At 40.5% G+C, this 20903-nt stretch overlaps 1 protein-coding gene across 1 annotated transcript; it reads right to left on the reverse strand.

Annotated features, from left to right (window-relative positions):
- Positions 1-198: 198 nt before the first annotated feature.
- On the reverse strand, positions 199-20727 carry LOC108239165 (helicase with zinc finger domain 2). Its single transcript, XM_017421728.3, has 20 exons — positions 20579-20727; positions 16675-18119; positions 14313-14496; positions 14098-14205; positions 12950-13461; positions 12214-12852; positions 10465-11263; positions 9989-10064; positions 6451-9841; positions 6229-6314; positions 5919-6056; positions 5672-5827; positions 5087-5231; positions 4700-4816; positions 4296-4488; positions 3181-3330; positions 2892-3101; positions 1929-2085; positions 1526-1693; positions 199-810 (listed from the first exon to the last, which is right to left on the reverse strand). The coding sequence occupies exons 2-20, from the start codon at positions 18024-18026 to the stop codon at positions 707-709; spliced, it is 8685 nt and encodes a 2894-aa protein (XP_017277217.1). The 5' UTR covers positions 18027-18119; positions 20579-20727; the 3' UTR covers positions 199-706.
- Positions 20728-20903: the final 176 nt, after the last annotated feature.

The following is a 20903-nucleotide window of genomic DNA, read 5'->3' on the forward strand; positions in this document are numbered from 1 at the left end:
GTCGAGCAGAAGCACTGGAGTCAAGTAATAACGGATTATGTGAAAACAAGGCTCAAACTGAAAGAGAACTGGAAAGCTAAACAGAGAAACTAAAGCTCACAAGTAACAGACACCCCCTCTAAAAAAAGATCTGTCTGAAACTGGATATGTCTGTCACACTACCATACATTAATACATTCAAATAACTGCGACAAAAACATCTGTACATTTAATTTATTGAGACCAAACCAAAACTCAAAGTAATAATCTCTGCACCTTTATACATAATTCATTAAAATCAAAACCCAAAAGTCAATATAAAAACAATTATAGATATTAAAAAATACAGCTGGGACTAAACTCTGGACATACTGTTTATAAAAAGGTAAACAAAATATTATCATTTTATTCTTTAAGAAACCTGAAGTTAAAATTGAGGCCGTTCAAGTGGTAAAATATTCTGTCAAAAAATAAAAGCAAAATAATTCATCAGTAAACATCAGCAGATGGCTCACGGAGGAAATTTTTACACATTTCAGTTCTACAAAATAAATATTAAAACGTCCACACAGTTAAGACCTGATTTTTGTTCTCTATAACAAAGCAAAACATCTGTATCAAGTTTAAACTCATCTGCCACAAAACTACAAAACCTTCATAAAAATGACTTGAAAACTACATTTGATGAAAGATAAATCTGTCTAAAGGAGAGAGAAGATGAAGTTTTTCAGTGAACTGTTATCTTGTCAGCGTCTGCCACTGCGTTGTTACGAGTGTAGTTCTTCAGGAGGTGGTTCCATGTTCTGCTGCACCTGAGCAGCTCTTGGTTTCCTTTCAGACGAGAAGTTAAGAAAAACATGTTCATGCTAATGTAAGACCAACAAGAAACACAAAAACAAAACTAGTAAAAAGTCTTTTTATCCAGATCAAACTTTATCAGATGACTGACTTGTGCTGACTGAAGAGTCGTGAGGTGTTTTTTAAAGCAGCATTACTTGATTTCTTGATCTGCTCTCCAGAAAAAAAAAGTCTATCATTGTTGCTTTTATCAAATCTAAGAGAAAAAGTAGCAGCCAGAAGATGCTGATCAAATGTACTGATTAACTGATCATCAATGTGACTTTTACAAAAGCAGAAATTTTGACAGTTTGCTCCTCCGGAGCATAAAAATGTGTTAACACAATGCCAAGAAGGAAAGACATCAGCAATGACTTTAGAGAAGCAACTGCTGCTGCCCACTAATCTGGGAAGGGTTAAAGGTCATTTTCAGACAATTTGTAGTCCATCATTCTACAGAGAGAAAGATCCTTCACAAGTGGAAACCACTGAAGATCGCTGCCAAATCTACCCAAGACTGGTCATCTCAGCAAATTTACCCCAACATCAGACCGTGCAATGATCCGGGAAATTGCAAAAACACAAGAGCTTCATCTCAGACTGTACAATCAAGAAAAGACAAGTATGGCTTATTTGGAAGAGTTGCAAGAGACTCCAAACCTCCACAGAAGCCACCTTAAGGATCAAGTATCTAACAGGAGAGTCTCACCGATGATGCACAGTCCCTCCTTGGCCCTGGTGATAGCCACGTTTATCTGGTTGGGGTCCCCCACAAAGCCTATATGTTTGGACAGCCAGGCGCCCTCTGGTTCACTCACAATTTCTTTACTTGGAAGTGAGCACACCGTTGATAAAATGACGTAACGCCATTCACTCCCTGCAAGAAAAAAAAAAATCCCTTTCTTATGTAACATCAGCATGACTGGGATGGTCAAAGCTTTACGATTTTTTTAATACGTTTATTGTATCACAATTAATAGCTTGACATTACATAGTTAGCAGGCCTCATGTTCATTCTGCCCATGAACTATTTTTGTTAAAATTTATTGAAACAATGCTGTGAGCCATGGTGCAGAAAATCGGTTAGGGATAGCTAAGACCTAAACCTTTACCTTGACTTTTTGTGATTGTAGTTACTGTGATGTGTTTTAACTTCATGTTTTTCAGCTTTTCTCGGATTTCTGACACTTGGGCGTTATAGGGCGACAGAACAACGATGCCTTTCTGCTCCACTTTTGCTTTATTCACAAGCATTTCAGCAATCTTTGCCTGAAAAAGAAAAGAAAAAAATCACGTCAGTTGTTCACAGCGATCATAAATGAGACGAGTGAAAGCATCCATTTCTGTCAAAAAGTGAGAAAGGGAGCATGGCTCAAGTACGAAATCATTTTTGTCTTTCTGAAGTCATACTGCAAGCAGCAACTAAAAACTAAAACCGTGTTGTCTCTAAAAAATAGTCAGGACAGAAATATAAAGAACAAACAGCATGAAACAATTTTCACATCATTTAAACTTCAGCTTTAGTCTGAAAAACATGACGAGACCACATAAAATATTGATACCCTTTAAAACGTGTGTTTTTGACACTAATTCTCTTTAATGCAGAATATTTCAGAGGCCCTGAGGTTCACTGGAAACAGAGGTCTTAAACATGACCTGGTCTAGCCCAGATCTACCACAGGGGTGACTTAGATGCCTAAGAGCCCTTTAAGATGGTCGAAAAAATGTATGATTTAAGCTTTTAACAGCTGCTCAATCAGAATCAAATTAAATCAGGTTAGGAGGCAGAATTTTAGAATAAATCTGTCTGCCACTGGATTATTAATGGCTATCAAAGTGTTGACTAACACACGAATGCCAGAATACCTTGCTTCTGTTCAAAACTATCAATATAAAAAAGATGGACAGAGCTTCTTTATTTTAATTATGTTTGAAAATCTTGCTTTAGCAGTCAGCGTAAACAACAGCCATGCTGAATACAGCATCCAGCCTCCTGTTGGACCCAAGAGAAGAACTTCATGTTTCCTTTTTGAATTTTAAACATGAACAGAAACATATGGATGTCTGCACAGTACCACTTTGTCGATCTCCTTCTTGTTGACTTTGGAGTTGTTGTTGCCCTTGGCAGTCTTCACCACCAGACAGACAGTCTCTCCCTCTGTATGCCCAAAGACGACTGGCATTGTCCTGTTGTCAACACGCAGGACGCTGCTCGGCTGCTCCACACCAGTCTTCAGCTTGTTATCGTAAAATTCTTCTGACGGGAACGCACAGATGTCCTTGTGCTGGCAGAACATGACGCAATGATATGAACAGCACATCACACCCTCCAGTGGAGCTGAACGTACAGTTTAATGTTCTCACCATCCTGTACTGGGTGTCCAGCATCACAGCCCTGTTTTCATGGAGTTTAGTGTAATAGCGCTCAAAAATGGACGTTGCCATTCCCAGCTTCTTCACATTCTGATTCTTCACGATTGGCCGTAGCTGTTTGTGGTCACCAATCAAAACGATCTGTAAAGCCACAAAGTACAAAAGATGTGAGTGTGGTGGTCAAGCCCAGTCCTCTGGACCAAAACAGGACACATTAATTTGAGTCAACTTTAGGCTTCACCAGTATTTCTAAAACAACAGTGATTTAACAACCACATATCCTAACCCCACCCCCACCAGAAAACAAAACAAAAAAAAATAGTGAGTTAAAATTAGTCTCTGGACAGTAAATGATCATAACCCATTTTTAGGTTATGATTCCTCAACAAAAAGCTCTAAAACCATCAGTTTGGTATGAGGTTCTGCTCATGAAATCTTTGTGTACACCAAGATTTAAACAGTTTTGGATTCAGAAATTAGCTTTGTAAGCAGCATTTTGGTTCCTAAAGCTCAGTCACACAGCTGCTAGAGTGAATGAAACAAGGGTTAGGGTTTATTCAAATAAATTTGTACATGCATGCAACAATCACCAGTGTTTAGGAGAGCAGATGCTTCAAAATTTATGAAAGTTCAGTATCAATACAGTGCTTTTTCTGTCCTTAAATTGTGAGTCGTTACATCTTGGTTGGTTTACTTTTTACTGAGTTTAGTCTTAAACTTTAGCATTTGTAGAAAACTCTGTTGACAGCGTTCAGAAAGACACAAATCTGAAAAGGTGAGGTTGCACACTCTACAAAAAAAACAAGCTATGATGTTCAAGCGACGACATAAAAGCTTATCTAAACCTTTGAGTGTTGAAAGGAGATGAGTCTGAGATCAGTATAGCATCTTCAGAGTTGATCATCCTACCAAACTTTACGAAAGACTCAGGTTCAGAAAGAAATACGACCTAACAGTCACTTCTCTAAAATCATCTGCAGAACTGGAAGAACCTGCCAGAGCCCACAAGTGGTGTCGAAGTAAATCAAAATTAGAATTAGAAAATAGAAAGAAGATAGAAGGTTTCTACTCAAGAGACAATGTTCAAGGAGAGTCGTTCAAAGCACCTGCTCTGGATTGTTGCAGACTAAAGGAATCAGGGCCTGGGGCTCAGTGGCCATTGCACATTCATCAATCAGGATCTGACGTGCACTGACTGAAGAAATCAGGCTGGGCGTGGACGACTGCGCGCATGTGCACAGTATAATGTCATGCTGTTTGAGCTCATGTTCTCGAGCCTTTTTGAGGAGTTGTTTGTATCTAAAAGGGAAAAAAACACTTCATACATTTAGAGCTGCTGTCACCATGAAGCAAATATCAATACTTGATTAAAAACAAAAAAATACAACTTGTTGAAAATAGACCATTCCATCATTCTACTAGTCTTCAATTTAAGTTATAGAGTAACAAATTATAAAATAACCTTTTCTGGGTTAAGCAACCTTTAAATCCGCACTGTATTGCAACTTACTCTTTCACTTCTTCAGCATCCAAGACTTCTTCGCGTTTAATTCGTTCATCAAATTTCTTTATGTGATCTGCGTGAGGGTTTGGGTGCTCTCGCATGCGGTGATGCAGAGTGATGCTCCTAGAACCATGCAATACATGCAGGGTTTAGAAATAGTTAGAACAGCATTTCCAAAGTTAGTGTTAAGATCTTTATCCAGGTCCTGTGACTTAAAATGTCTTCATGTAACTTTACACTTTTTGCCTCATTCAATAGAGATTCATAACTTTACATATTAGGCCAATGTCTTCCCCACCTCACCTGCAGTTGAGGCAGCTTAATGGCTGCTCCTACACAGCAGATGTAAAAGTAGTGAAAGAGTTTTTAATAATGAATGTTACAGTAAAGTACCTGAGTTCCTGTTTGGAGCGATCTTGGCGAAGAGTCCTAGAGGAAAACTGCAGGGTGCTGTCTGGATAAGGGTAATCAAGTGTCTCCACCTGTTGGCTGTAGACCCTAAGGATCTTAAAGCTCTCTTTAAACTTCATCAAGTACTCTACACAAAAACATTAAAAACACATGCAACACCCATAATGTCAGTTTAATCATGTCAGATGTCAAATACATTTATAATGTAAGGCACTTAGAACTGCCTTATTGCTGAAATGTGCTGTACAAATAAACTTGACTTGACTTTGGATTATTATAAAGGATGACATGTGCAGGTCAATTTGTACTTCTGCCAAGTTGTACATCCACTTTGTACCCTCTGGTTGTCATTTAATACAATGTGATTAGGTGAGCCAGATCTGAAGTAGCTGAAGGTGTGTAAAAAATGGATGAAGGTGACTACAAAGGGACCTCTGACCGTTCGTCATTTTTGTACCCAAAATGTATGACTACATGGTGACCAAAGCTGCAAAAGGTTGATTTGGCATAGGTACAAATTGACCTGGAATCAATCAAAATGAAACTTCAGCTCAGAAAGTTACTTGCCTGCAACAACATCGACAGACTTGTTGGATGGACCGCAGTAGAGAATAACCTCTTTTTTGTCTTTGTCCTTTTGATCAACAAATTTTCTTTGGTGTTTAGAGTTCCAATCAAAGAACCAGTCCACGATGTAAACACCTACTACTGTCTTCCCAGTTCCTGTCAGGTAAATAAAATATAGGAAATATGTTAAACTTTATGAGTAAATGGGAGGTTAAGGTATATAAAATGCAGGTAATTTTGCTCTTACCAGGTGGTCCCTGGATAAGTGTGAAGGTGTTGTTTAGAGCACTTGCCACAGCTTGACTCTGACTGTCATTAAGCTGTGGTAGTTCAGCTGGTAACCTTTTTCTGGTAATTTGCCCTTTTAGCACAGGGTTTGGTAAAACTGCAAAGATAAAAGCAAAATGCGATTTGTGTTATTTCTGTTTTAAAAAGGAAGTAATCTATTAAAACAGAAAAAAATTACCTAAAATACAATAATGTTTAATGTTTCATGCATTTCAACAGTTCTGAATGCTTAGATTTGGATGCAAGTCACTGATGAATATTGTACTTACCCTTTTTGGGAATGCTCTTTCCAAGTGCTATTCTCTCAACAAGGTCACATGCTGTTCTTAAATTGACAACAGCAGCTTCTTTTCGACTGGGGCAAAGTAAAAAGAAACACATTATTTTAAACTGAGAGGAAAAAGAAAACGTCTCTAAACAAGATAGATTTCATAACAAACCAGTTCATTCAAACCATTAAAAAATGTAAAGTGAAACTTGTGTGAACTTACATGTCAGGCACAAGCTTTGGGATTATTTCAACAGTGAAACAAGTGTTTTTCTGAAAAACACAATCAGGAATGTTTTCCATTGGAAGGTGGTTGATGTAAAACTCCACTTTCCGTCCAGTTTTGTTCTGGTCATCCACTTTGGTTGTGACACCATGGGCCACCCATGTGTACACTTTTGGGTCCACTGAAGCAAAATGTTCCGAGGTATAATTAAAAGGCAGCTTCAGACCTCTTTTCCGTATGCACAGTAAGCACTTAGCAAGGTTGCATTCAATCGCCCATTCCTTGATCCATTCCAGATGTAAAAAGAACTCTCCTGTTAGCATGCCTTTCTGTTTCTGATTAAACCTTACAACCAGGTTCTCGATGATAATGCTGTCACTTTCATCCACTGCAATGGCAGCAGATTCCATCTTGCAGAGTGGTTCCCAAATTCGGATATAATGCCTTGTGTCCTTATACTCAACCAATGATGGCTCATCTGCAGCTTGGGAGAAGCATTTGATAGGACTGTGGATATGGTTCACACAAATCTCAAATTTTGGTTTGATGTGCACCAACTGAACAATGGGCATGTGGCAGCCTCTTTTCATTTCTGATGTCATTTGCACCTGAATGGTGTCACCTGAGTGCAACTGAAGAAAGATGTTAGCCCAGTGTTCACTTTCTTTGTCTGGTACTTCTGATGTACATGTGTTAGTTTGGGAAAGAGGAGGTTGTGGAACAACTACTTCTCTTGTTTTAACATTTATTAATAGGGACTTTGCATGGTCTACGTTTCCCTGTTCAATTGCTTCAGTTACAGCATTCCATTTTGTAAATGGAAGTTCAATGTAGGGACGGTCTGGCATCATATTCAGCTCTTGGTGGATTTGCACAGAGTCAACTGCATAGATCCGTCTTTTCCATTTGAGAGTGATTATGTGATTTTCTTCATTTTTGATTGGCTGGTCCTCTAATTGTAATTCTTTGTACATGATTGATAAACTCAACGGAAATACATCCCTGTTAAAAGGAAATGACACTTTAAAGCTATCTCCCTCCTCATCGACATGAACAACTAAAGCAAGCTTTGGTGCACTCTGCTTCTGTGTGCTCACTGCATAAAAGTTCTGCTCAGTATTTTGTTCAAACTCTTTGCTTGCCTTTATGATCTGCTCAAACTGACTGCACAAAGCTGTGATCTCTGTTCGAGTATATTGACAATACTTGTTACAAATGACAGAGTGCAAGAGCCTCTGCAAGATGAGATCCATGTATCGCCTTATAGGTGAGGAGGCCTGTGTGTAACTTTGTAAGTTGAGGGAATAATGCCCAACCTCCGCTTCAGGTGAGGACTTTGAGCGGATAACGTAAGATTTACTGCTGCAGCGTCTGAACTGATCAATGACTGTATAAAGCACAGGGTGAATGTCATCTGCAGCCACCAGGTCCACCATTTTGTCTGTATCATCTGCTCTGGCAGCTGACAGAATATCTTTCCACACTTCTGTGAGGAGGCGGAAACTTTCAAAGGTTGGAGTTTGTTCGTCATGGTCAACTTTGTGCCGCACATGAAAAGACAATGGTATCAACTTTCCACAGTTCTCCTTGAATTCTTCAAACTTCTCAGGATGCGGGCTTGCCTGACAGCGGAGGGGTGTGTAAGACCTGGTTTGGTTGTAACTTAGTAAGGTTTCTGATGCATATCTGTTGAATAACACACTCAGTTCTTCGATCATCAGATGGGCTTTACGTTTTCCAGGCAATCTGTCTTTATCAGACTGAGAATAAGCCCAGTCAACAAGTCTGGCCTTCCTTTGAGTTTTAGCAAAACAATAGGCCACAGTGACGCAGTCCTCCACTGTACTGAATTTGGAATTCTCTTTATATCTTTTAGTAATGATCTTTTCTGCTTCTTCGTATGTCATCTGCCTGCTGGATTTTATTTGGGAAAGCTGAAATCTCTTTTCAGTGATCTCATTAGTCTCCTTTTCCACTGTGAGTATCAGAGAGACCACCCTGCGTTTCTGACCTGGTAGAAGACTAAAGCGGTCTGTGCTCAAGTCTTGGGGAAACATATGAATGGGTTTTTGTCCTTTAGGATAATGTGTACATCCACGGCTTTCTGCATCCTTATCTAATTTACTACCTAGCACCACAAAACTTGCCACATCAGAAATGTGGATTCCCAACTCATAATGTTTCCCAATATCCCTGATGCTGATGGCATCATCTAAATCTTCTGCTCCTGGTGGATCGACAGTGAACGTGACTGCCTTGAGTTCATCCTTTCTGTGTTCAGAATCTTCATCTGCTTTGGAGAGACCTTCATATGTTTCACAAGTTGTGCCCGGAACATCAAATTTCTCTTTTAGGAGCCAAAGCCTGTCATTCAAAGGGCCTGTGTTTTGGAGAACAGCAATAACATTCCCCAGTGGAGAATAGAATCGCTCTTTCCAGGCAATCACTCGCACTATAAACACACAGTCTCTAACTTCCTTAATATGCTTCAATCTGATCAGCGTCCAATGCCCATCAATTTGTTCCCATATTGGAATGAAGTTGCGTCTCCTTTTGTTGATCATAATACATATTCTGGGTGCACTCTTTTTGATAGGCATCATCATTCTTGTGAAAAAATTGCTAGAGGAAGCCAGTCTTCTCTTGCTGTGGTCTTCATCCTCAAGAAAGCACACAAGTTCACGAGCAGATTCTTCTTCCTTGACAATGCCAATCACCCTCGCTGTTTGTTTCACCGTTGCTGTTTGTATGACCACTTCATCTCCAGTGAATGCCTTCCCCACATTTGATCTTCCTAGAATCCTTATTTGTCTGAAGGCATTTTGAAATAGTATGACATAGCCTCTGTCATATGATTCCTTGACAAATCTTCCACTTTTGTACGTCTCTGGTTGTTTTTCACACAACTCCAAGAGATCCCTTTGATCAGTAGAACCTTTGTATGGTTCTCTCGACTCCCAGTGATTTGAGTCTTTAAATTTTGAACTTTCTTCATCTGAACTATATTCCGTTTTCATATGTTCATATTCATCTTTTAGCTCTTGCAGAATTGCATCAGTAACACTGTTGCTCTCATCCACATCTTCAGGCCTTTGGAACCTGGCAGTTTCCATAACATCTTTTTCAAAGAAATCTTTGGTGTAATGCTGTGGTGCAACATTGTTGTTGTTGATGCAGTGGTCAACGAAGCTCTTCCAGATTCTTGAGCATTTTCCAAAGCAACAGAGAGCAGCAGCATCTCCAACTACTACCACCTGAGACTGAGCTCTAGTCATTGCAGTATTCAGCACACGGGCATCATTGAACAGCGGCAGACCAGACAGGTTTGACTCTTTGAGGCTGTCACGTGTTTGCACAGCTGTCATTATGACTACCCTAAACTCTTTGCCTGTAAACACACGAGAAATAATTTCACTCAGTAAGATGATAGTTAAATCCAAGATAAACTAAATTCTGCAGTTACCCAAACTTTTTTTTTTTAATTTCTCACATGATAGACAATCATGCAGGAATAACTAAAGCAAAAAATAATTACCTTGCACGTTTGCGAGAGTTTCAACGTTGACTCGAGAGAGTCTTTGTCTTGAAAGCTCTACTCTAATTTGTCGAACCTGACAAACATGACAAAAACAGAGTGGTTACAACGTTGACTGTGGTGATATTGTTTCCTAAAGCATTTATCCTGAAAACCTAAGAAAGGATTCACACATATATCAAGTGTTAGCACTTTATGGGCATCCCAGAGGTTTGGAACTATTGTGAGAGTTGGTCAGATGAGGAGTCCTTTTCAGTAATTGGTAAACATCAACACTGCCTCTTGAAAATCTGAAATCTGTAACCTTTACATCACAAATTATGTGCAAAAAAATGTAAGTAACCCATAGTTCTGTTCGACAATATACATTGTTCATAGTTACTTAGAATCAAGAGTGCTGAGGTCTGGAATGTATACATGTGAATCCTTACTTTGGGAAACTTGGATGCTTGAGACAAAGCAGAAGTGTTTTTTACCTGAGAACCTTCTGATAGAACACAAATGGAACTTAGGTCCTTGGTCCCCCAGGTTGATGGCCAGTTTTTGACAATGTCTTTCACCACTTCAACCACTTCAATGACCTCTTGGTTGTTATACCAAGACATAGACTCAGTGTCCAAATTGCAATATCCCCTAACATGGTGGAACTCCAGGGCATGACCATTTTGAGGAGCTGGGATTTTTCCAGAAGCTTCGATGACATCATTTTTTCCAACATAAAAATGGGTAGACACAAATTCCACAATTTCTTTGGTTGAGCGGTAGTTCTCACTAAAAATGATCCTGCTTTTCTGTGCAGCATCACACTTTTGGCTTTGATAGTAATGAAACAAGCGAGTAAGGACTGTGCAATCTGAACGATGGTGGTCATCCACAGAGAAGAGCTGGGGCCCCATTTGCATGTGATCTCCAGCTAAAACTACTCTGGTGTTTGGCGCTGCAAGACTGAGAGCTGAGAGAGCTTCACATTCTAGCATCTGAGATGCTTCATCAATTAGAATGTGGGTGAAGAATCCCTCTGCAAGATTTAGATCATGAAAATGTCTGGCCATTGATGTGGTAGTTATCACTACATTGTGGTTATTCAGGACAGCTGTTGTAGGTGGCAGAAAATGCTTTTTATCTCCTGAGAGAAAACTGTATTTCAAAGTTATCTCATCTGTGACAAACACAGCACTCCCTTGTTTGTTTGCTTTTATTCGTATTGGTCTCAGTTCATTGTTTTTCTTGCTGATAAATGGATGGAAGTGATCTCTGACATACAGGTCGGCAGAACTGAAAGAACAAACATAACAAAGTTTAGACGTCTTTCAATAATTCAAGTAAATCTTCCTGCCTCTCTATCTTCTCACACATTTTATAGACTTTTACTCATGCAGTTTGTGTGTTAACTTTGAAAAGTTGTTGCTGCATGACTTCTGCTGTCAAGTATTAAGAATATTTGTAATACTTTAATCAAAAGCCTGTTTTTGTATTAAGTTATTGGAAAACTTATTTTGCTGCAATGAAGTATTCTAATATCTGTTACTAAAAGTTAACATTTTACATATTTACAGTCATGGGAAAAAAAAGAAGTCCACTGTGTGTGTTAACACAATGTCAAAGACAAAAGACAGCAACAATGACATTAGGGAAGCAACTATTGCTGCCTGGCAATCTGGGAAAGATTAAAGGTCATTTCCCAAAGTTTGGAGTCCATCATTCCACAGTGAGAAAAATCTTTCAACAGTGGAAAACATTTAAGACAGCTGCCAATCTTCCCAGGAATGGACATCCCAGCAAATTCACCCCAAGGTCAGACTGCAATGCTCAGACAAATGACAAAAAACTCAAGCACCACATCTCAGACTCTACAGGCCTCAGTTAGCCAGTTAAAAGTTAAAGTTTATGACAGCACAATTAGAAAAAGGCTGAACATCTCACATTGTTTGGAAAGGGTTTCCAGGAGAAAGTGTCTTCTTTCTAAAAATGGCAGCATGCCTTAGGTTTCTAAAGTTGCATCTGAATGAACCACAGCACTTCTGGAACAATGTTTTTTTTGGGCAGATGAAACCAAAGTAGGGAAGTTTGGCCATAATCAAGTCTTATGAACTAAGCTCAAAATCTCATCTATCCGTGCTCTTTTGGTGATGCAAAGATCATATCAAAGGTTCAGAATCTGTTGCTCTTGCAGCATGTTCACACAAATCAATTTCATCAAGTACACTGTGAATAGTACATGTTACCTGTTGGTGTGGGTGCAAATCAGCACTTTGTTCTGAGGATTCTTACAAAGTTCTCTGGCTGCTGTAGCCAGGGTGAAGGTTTTTCCTGTTCCAAAAGGTCCATAAATGAGGAGCGGTGCCACAGACTTTTTCCCATCGCAGTCCCCCATAATAAAGCGAACCGCAGACTGCTGCTTCATGTTCAGGTTCTCAAAGGTGACAGCACTAACAGGAAGTCCACAGTTTCTGAAGTCTGGTAGAACTTTGGTTGTATCTTGAAGGAGGTCTACAGCTTTGTGCATGGTGCAGAAGCTGTAGCGGTCCAGCTGAAACTGCACCTCCATCTCATATGACTCATTGCTTTTGAGAGCCAGATCAGAACAGCATTGTTTCGACAGCTGTAAAATGATTTGGTTTTCACTTGTTCTGTGACGCAGAATGCTGGCTTCATAAACCTTGGAGTTTGGGTGAGTTGAGTTCAGTGGAGCTATCAGGCCCGACTGGATGCTTCGTTTCAGCACCAGCCCCTCAGGGCTGTCGATTGTGAGGTTATAAGGAATTGAGACTGTACAGAACAGTTCTCCCCAAGGAGCAAAGTTCATGCCAAACTGTGGGCTGTTCAACATATCCATTGTTGTAATTGTTCCACAAACATTTAGCCTAAAGTAAAAAAAAAAAAAAAAATAGAAAAACATTACAGCAAATAGAAGCAATTTTTAAACCTCTTGACAGAAACTAATAAGCACAAGCATTTTACCTGGAGATAATTTGGTCCTCAGCTAGCTCCTCATCATAGAGGAACTGGTGCATCCTTTCTTTGTAGTTGTTTGTAGTCAGTGGAGTCTGTTTGTTGTATGAAGATTTGTAAAGGAAGTTCATCTGTGGAGGCTTGTACTCCTTTAACAGCTCTTCCTGTTCCTCTGTCCTGGATGAACACGGGATTACAACCTTGTTCCCTCGATGCCAGCGCTCTGCACTTCCCAGTCTGGCTCCAGAATTTGAGATTGGCTGTTCACTGTCATTGTTTGACTGCTGGCCTACCCTTACTCTGAGTTTCTTCAAGAGCACTGGTCTCATATTAAAATCCAGCACTAACCACTGTTCGTACAAGCCTGGGTGTACAGACGTGAACGACACAGTGATAGCGTAGCTCATGTTGTCACTAACAAACAATTCACCTGATGAGTAGATACAGATCTCAGAATTGTCACCAAGGCTGAACGCTGCTCCTGGTTCTTGCTTCAGTAGTGCTACATGCACAAGCTGTCTCTGTGAAAACACAGGAGATTCAATTAGTGTTCTGAGAAGAAATTAATCTCTTTGGGGCAAGACAAATAAAACACAATTGGAAAATTTAGCTCTCTAAAAGACCATGTGCATTAGCAACTTCTTACATCAAATGTGCGTACATCAGAATATTGGACTCTTGAAACGTGCAAGACAGTTTCGAAGGAAACCTCCCAACAACAGGGCCGTGCAAGTCTTGGGTCACCCCATTTTCTTTACACTATTTGATCCCCTGCTGATTTTTTAGGTTCCCCCAATTACAAAGAAATTAACAAAGTACTTTGTTTTTGACAGTTTTATTTCAACAGGGAGAGAGAATATCAGCTAAAAACCCAGAAATATCACATTAAATAAAAGTTACAGATTGAATTGTTGAGTGAAATAAGTGTTTAATTTCCTGGCTCCCACAGATTAGCTGTGTCAATCAATCAATCAATCAATCATAAACACCTTTCCACAGTATCAGTTTTGTCAGTAATTTTTTAATGGGTTTTAACTTGTCAGATAACACTATTACTGGGAGTTTGGTGTGTGTTTGTGTGTGTGGAGATAACACAGGATAACAAAAAGTTTTATTTTCTCATGATTTGTTTCTGAGGCATAAGTGATAAATCTTACCTCTGTTTCAACTCTGAAGTTCCATGTGAGCGTTTCATTGATCTCTTCACACTCCACAGTTAGATCTTTGTCACAAGAGACGGTGACATCGTCAACTTGTTCAGATAACTGTTTGAAACGATGACATAAGTGATTTAGGATAAAAAAAATATTTTAGAAAAAAAATCACTTCTCAATAAGATACAGTATATGTTTAAATAAATGAAGAAACTTACAATGTAGACTTCATTACTGCTGTTCCTGTATTCCTCCAGAAGGCTTTGGTTATAGCACATGAGGCCCTGGTTTTCAATGTTGTGTCTGATCTCCTCCTCTTCTTTAGCTCGCATCATCCACTCCTGCAGCTCCTCCTCAGAATGAGCTTTTAGGCAGTTCGTACCATACTCACATGTATGTGGTCTAGGATGAAATAGTTATATAGACATTACAATCAAATGCTAACAGAATGGCCGTACTGCATAGTTTATTTTCTATCCATCTTTGAATATCTCTGTGAAAATATAAAAGATTTGCGGTTGCATGGTGGTGCAGTGGTTAGAGCTGCTGTCTCACAGCATGAGAACCCTAGGTTTGAAACTCAGCTGGGGCCTTTATGTGTCGACGTTCTCCGAGTGTATGTGTGGGTTTTCTCCAAGGACTTTGATTATGTGTTTATTTAATTTGATATTTTAAATTGACCTCAGGTATCAGTGTGTGTGTCTGAGTGTGGGTGTATGCATGTGTGCCTGGTTGTGTGTCTCTGTGTTGGCCCTGTGAAAGACTATTCTCTGCTGAAAAGCATTAAAATACAAAACCATTTTGTGTTCAGACAGGGTGTTGTAAGTGCAACTTATTTTCTGTACAAACCTAATTGGACATAAGATTGTTGTTGACCACTTGTTAATTTGTTGATCAGTAGAGACTGTTTATATACAACCTATCGCCATCTGTGTAATAAATAATAATATTAAGTTTAAACAACCCTCAAATGTCTTGTTTTTAACTTAGGACCATCAATATTTCAGAGTGAACTTTTAAGCCAAAAATGCCTCACAAAGCATTCACACCCCTTGAACTCTTCTACATTTTGTCATCATTTGTATTTAGCCACTTTACTCTGATCCCTCCAACTAAAATCCAGAGCAATTACCTTCAGAAGTCAGATAATTAGTAAAAAAAAAAATTAAAAAAAATAAAGAGTTCACTTGTATGTAATTTAATCTCAGTATAAATCCACCTGTTTATTAGTGAGCAAACGGCATGATGAAGACCAAAGAAGACACCAGGCAAGTCAGGGACAAAGCTGTTGAGAGGTTTAAAGCAGGGTTTGGTTATAAAACAATCAATCCATCATCTGAACATGGAGAGAGTACAGCACCACTGCAAATCTACCAAAACATGGCCATTCACCTAAACTGACAGGCCAGGCAAAGAGAGCATTAATCTGACAAGCAGCCAAGAAGACCATGGTGACTCTGGAGGGTCCACACCTCGGGTGGAAGAATCTGTCCAAAGGACAACTATTAGTCATGCTCTCCACAAATCTGATCTTTATGGAAGAGTGGCAAGAAGAAAGCCACTGTTGAAAGAAAACTTTAACAAGTCTAGTTTGCTACAAGCCATGTGGGGCCAACAGTAAACATGTGGATGGAGGACCTCTGGTCAGACAAGGCCAAAATTTAACCTTTTGACCTAAAAGCAAAACGCTATGTGTGGCAGAAAACTAACACTGCGTCTCATCCTGAACGCATCATCCCCACTGTGAAAGATGGTGGCGGCAGCATCATGTTGTGGGGATACTTTTCTTCAGCAAGGACAGAGAAGCTGGCCAAAGCTGACGGGAAGATAGGTGGAGCTGAATATAGGGCAATCCCGAGAGAAAAACCTCTAAGAGGCTGCAAAACTTTTGAGAGTGAATACTTGTGCATTCACGTGCCCAATCAAAGTCCAGACCTAAATCCAACTGAGAATCTGTGGCAGGACTTTCTGCACACGGATGCTCTCTATTCAATCTGATTGAGCTTGAGCTGTTTTGCGAAGAAGAATGGACAAACGTTTCAGTCTCTAGATGTGCAAAGCCAATAGAGACAGACCCCAAAAGACTTGCAGCTGGTATAGCAGTGAAAGGTGGTTCTATTGACTCAGGGGGGATGAAATACAAATCAATGCCACATTTTTCAGATTTTTATTTGTAAATAATTTGAAAAAAAAATATCATTTTCCTTTCACGTCACAATTCATGCGCTGCTTTGTGCTGGTCTGTCACATAACATAAGGTTCAAGGTGTATGAATACTTTTTCAGGGCACTGTACAAAGCAGTATTTAACATCCCATGCCCTAAACACCAGACACGAGAAGTCAAGTGTTTTCAGACTGTTTTATCAACACTTCTACTTAAACATGAAACTGGAATATCATCTCCCACCCATTTTAGATTTGTTGCTACGTTACAACATTAGACTTAGCTCCTCAGGATAACAGAAGTGTGTGTTCTCCAGTGGTGCTTGTGGTAACGTAAGGCATTAATGTTTAAAAACATGTCAAAGAACCTACATGGCTGAAGCTGTAAATAGGTAGGCGGAAGTGGAGCTGTTTACCTGTCACAGAGCCAGAGCTCTGCCCTGCGGTTGTGAGGAGGCTGCCGTAGTTTCCACCTGGTGGTGGTGTCCTGGGAGAGAAGCTGAGCATGTTCTAATGAGGAGCAGTGCGCGTAGAAACTCTCGGGGGAGGACAGCTCCAAGAGGCACACTTTGCAAAATACGGTGACCCGTTTGGGCTGCCTCTGCCTCTGCTGGCTCAGCTGAAGGAGATGAGGCCGAACGGGGAGCCCGCTGTGCTCGGCTTTCCACACGGCCATCTCCACCTCGCTCTGGGCGGACTTGCAGTGGCTGGCCTTGTGCCAGCAGGGCTTGCCTTGCCTGACGTGACTGCAGAACTTGAAGTGACAGTTTGAGGGGAGAGGGCGGACTTGGCTGTAGATTTGCTTTGTGCTGCTCTCTGACAAGTGATAAACTAAGACCGGGTCCCATTTGTGTGCTGCGTCCGCACAGCAGGTATCGTTCCACCTTTTGGATGTTAGCTTGACTGGGCTTTCATGAAAGCATTGCGTGCAGAACTCGATGAATTCACCTGAAAACTTCTGGAGTATGCGCTCAGCTGCGCATTCTGGTGTGATTGAACCAGACTCACTTATGAACCTGATTAACTCGGTTTTATCAAGTCTTTTCTCTCTAAGATAGTTCCACACACTGGCCTCTTCATTGCTTTTGGCATAAGTGCATCCCTGACCTTGTGTGTGTTGTGTACATGCAAAGCCCTCAACAACATAGTCGCAGACTTTATAAACAACATTTGGACCCATGTGTGTACCAGTGGGCCGCTCAGAAATGGGCCTCCATTCGTTAGAAGCCTTGCCTTTGGCTAAAAGCAGACTCCTGCCACATTTGTGTATAACCGACTCAACAGTGTATGTAAGTTCATTCACCTTGTCGGAGCACAAATCACAAACAGCCTTCAGATCTAGGACTGCAGAGAGCTCACCCAGAGGTCCTGCATTCTTGGGCGTCTCAGGTTTTGTCCCAGACTGAGCTATCAAATGACGCAGATGAAGATCGTCCAAGCCATGCTGCTTTTCAAAATTCCACACAGCAGCTTCCTCTTTGCTTCTTGCGAATGTGCAGCGATTCTTGTGCACTGTGCAGCCAAGGCCCTCCTTAAAGAACCAGCACGCCTCAAACTGACTTGGGTTCGGAAATCTGGGTCGTTTGGACACGGGCCTCCATCTGGGGTCGTTTTTAGCTCTGCAGAGCAGGACAGTGTGCTTGCACTGGTGGCAAACTGACTTGAGCGAATAAGTAATTTGCTTTTCCTGGACACAGCACTGATCACAGGCTAGTCTGAGGTCGTGTGTTAACAACAGAGACGACAGTTTTGAGCTGTTTGCTGACATCGTGGTACGTTCATAATTCGGAAATCACAAATTCAGACTGTTAGAATGTGTTGCCGACGTCTGGGGAGAGTGTCCTGGTTTGGTTGAGTGAGTCTGAAAAAAACACAAAAAAAAAAAACAGGAGAGGTCAGCATGGGGTCAGTAGTACCAAGAAGAATCTTAAGTTTCATAAAGATGAGCTCCCATCAGCAGTTAGACAGATGAACTTAAAACTTGTTCTGGAACCAGCCAACAGAGAAGCTGGTCCCGTTCCAGCGTCCAAAGTCTGCTAATTATTTAGTCTATGGTTCAGACCAAAGTGCTTTTAGTGACTTATTACTCCAATATAAACAATTGGTTGTTTTAAAGCAAGTTTCCCATTTCAGCAGATGAAAACAGAACAAATAAAATCTCTGATTGGACTGCAATTTCTTTTTCTGCTTTTGTTTACACTGGCCTTTTTCTCGGGAACTATTCCGAGTAAAATGGATTAATTATCACCCAACCCCAAAGCTTCAGGCAGAGTGATAATTTTTTTAACCCTTGTCTCTGTGCATGTGTACTCACTTATATGTATCTTTAGCAAAATATCCCATGAAGCACCCAACAGATTTCAATGAAACTTTCAGGAAAAAAATCACTGGATGTACATCTACAACTGATTAAAGTTTGGAGCCAATCTAATTTAGGATGGCCGCCACAGCTAGGCAATCTTACCAAACACAAAAATGGCTATAACTTAGTTAGTTTTACAGATATTATCCTAAAATTTGGTAAGGTAGTAGCTGAGCATTGCCCCAAACACAACATCTTTGATTTGAACTTTGGCATTAACTGTTAAGAGTGAACTCAGTTTGTCTGTTAGCAAAATCTATCATGATCCATTGGACAAATTTTAATCAACTTTTCAGAAAGTATTTACTGGCTGTATGTGTACAACTGATTGACCTTTGGCATCAACCCAATTCAAGATGACTGCAACAGTTAATCAACTTTAGCCAAAAAAAAAAAAAATGGTTACACCTCAGTGAATTTTACAGATAATGAGCTGAAATTTGGTGTGGTAGCAGCTGAGTACAAACAATAACTGGTCGTGCTAGATTACACAGTTTATCACAATATCGTATGGGAATGCACATAATGATATTTTCAAGTTTTAACCAAAATGGCCATAACTTTGTCATTTGTCATCATAAGATGATATTAGTCTAAAACTCTGCCATGAAAGGAGGAGGGTGATTGCATTCCTTTAAGGAATGCTAGGCCTTTAATTGTTTCATAGCTAATGTTTGTTGTGTCACTCTGTTAGAGCATCGCTACACCATTGCTTCATCTGTTTTTAGTAATCCCATTTTCACATTTTGTTGTTACGCTCTTACTCGTTTCAGCTACTTTATTATTAATCATAGCTTCGGGCTGTATGATCTGATGTTTGATTGTTTGTTGTGTTTATGTTGTCCTGCCGTCTTTCCCTTTTGTGTTTTTTTTTGCTGCCTCTTGGTCTGGTCATGGATGAAAAATGAGAATTTGTTCTCAACTGACTAACCTGGATAACTAAATGTCAGTCAGTCAATTTTAGTACCTGGTCATAACCTGATAGGTAAACCCTAGAACCATAGACTGTAGGTTTTTTTCCCCCATGACTGTGTGCTTGGGTGTTTTATCCTCAGGGAGAAACAGCTCCTGTCTGTCTGAGGGACCTTGTTTGGTTCGAAATGCACCAGGATGTGGTGTTTTGGTGAAAACCCTTCAGAGCTTCTCAAGCAACCTACGGGGTGACGGCACTTTTGCTCCTGCTCTTCTTTTCTTCTTTGCTTGGTTCTGTGGAGAGTTTCCCCACATCTCCAAATGCAGCTAGGTTAGGCTTTTTTTTAAGCCTTTGGATAAACTTGTCAAGCACCCCAGATGGGACAAAGGAAATGTCTTGACACCATCTGTGCCGGGACACACGCAGAGGAACTTCTCTGAAACATCAACACCTCCCCTCCTTTGTTAGAGATGATGAAACCAGCTGACTTAGACCAACACAACATGTTGCAACGTGAGATCAACTCCCGGAGCGTACCCAAACTCTGACTGTAGGTAGTTCGGTGGGTACGTTCAGCAGCACCAGTACCCAGACTAAACACACACAGGGCGACTTTGTGCTGATTGAAGAAATAACCACCAACATCAAGGACCCCCCTGCTGGATGTGCCTGCTGCTGCTCAGAGAGGGAACTCCTGCATGCCACAAGATGGCGCAGCTGCGCAGGTCAAAACGCAGAACCAACGTAAACATGGGCACACCCACGTCGAGAAATGATCGCCTAGTTGCCAAGGTGATTATGAAGTTTTATAGCAGGACAATAAACATGTTCGGGTGTGTCCGGCGTACGAGAGCGAGACCAACAACAACCCAAACACATCTGTCTGCAGCTGCTTTTGAAAGAAACAAATCACATCTGTCTCTGAGCTGCGAGGTAACTGAAGAATTTCCACAAACTACACTCCGAGTAATAATAATAATAATAATGATGATGATGATGATGAGAATAATACCAATAATAATAATAATAGTAACATTGGACTTACCGGACGGGAGGCAAACTCTGACACCTGCAGGCTTCGCTTCCAGCCGTATTTATGCAGCAGCTGTCAGTGACATCAGGGTGAGGCCGCTGTTACCGGGACGTCTGCACGATTAAGTTTCGTTTCTCCGGTTTTACGGAAGTACGCGCGTGCGCGCACGCGCACGCGCACACCGCCCCCCTCCTCCCCCCTCCTAATCACAGGGAGGAAATGAAAAAAATGTTCCGTCCGGATGTCAGACAACGAAAACACATGTGGGGGTTGTGGAACTGCAGGTTATTTATATATATATATATATATATATATATATATATATATATATATATAT

The sequence above is a fragment of the Kryptolebias marmoratus genome, linkage group LG22, assembly GCF_001649575.2.
Source record: "Kryptolebias marmoratus isolate JLee-2015 linkage group LG22, ASM164957v2, whole genome shotgun sequence".
NCBI classification, from domain to species: Eukaryota; Metazoa; Chordata; class Actinopteri; order Cyprinodontiformes; family Rivulidae; genus Kryptolebias; species Kryptolebias marmoratus.

Excerpts from the sequence above, each read along its gene's own strand:
- LOC108239165 (XM_017421728.3), bottom strand. The coding sequence starts at position 18,026 with ATGTCAGCAAACAGCTCAAAACTGTCGTCTCTGTTGTTAACACACGAC. Across the intron at positions 13,462-14,097 it reads ACTTCAGAGTTGAAACAGAG|AGACAGCTTGTGCATGTAGC; the intron begins GTAAGATTTATC and ends GTGTTTTCACAG. Across the intron at positions 6,057-6,228 it reads AAAGAGCATTCCCAAAAAGG|TTTTACCAAACCCTGTGCTA; the intron begins GTAAGTACAATA and ends TTATCTTTGCAG.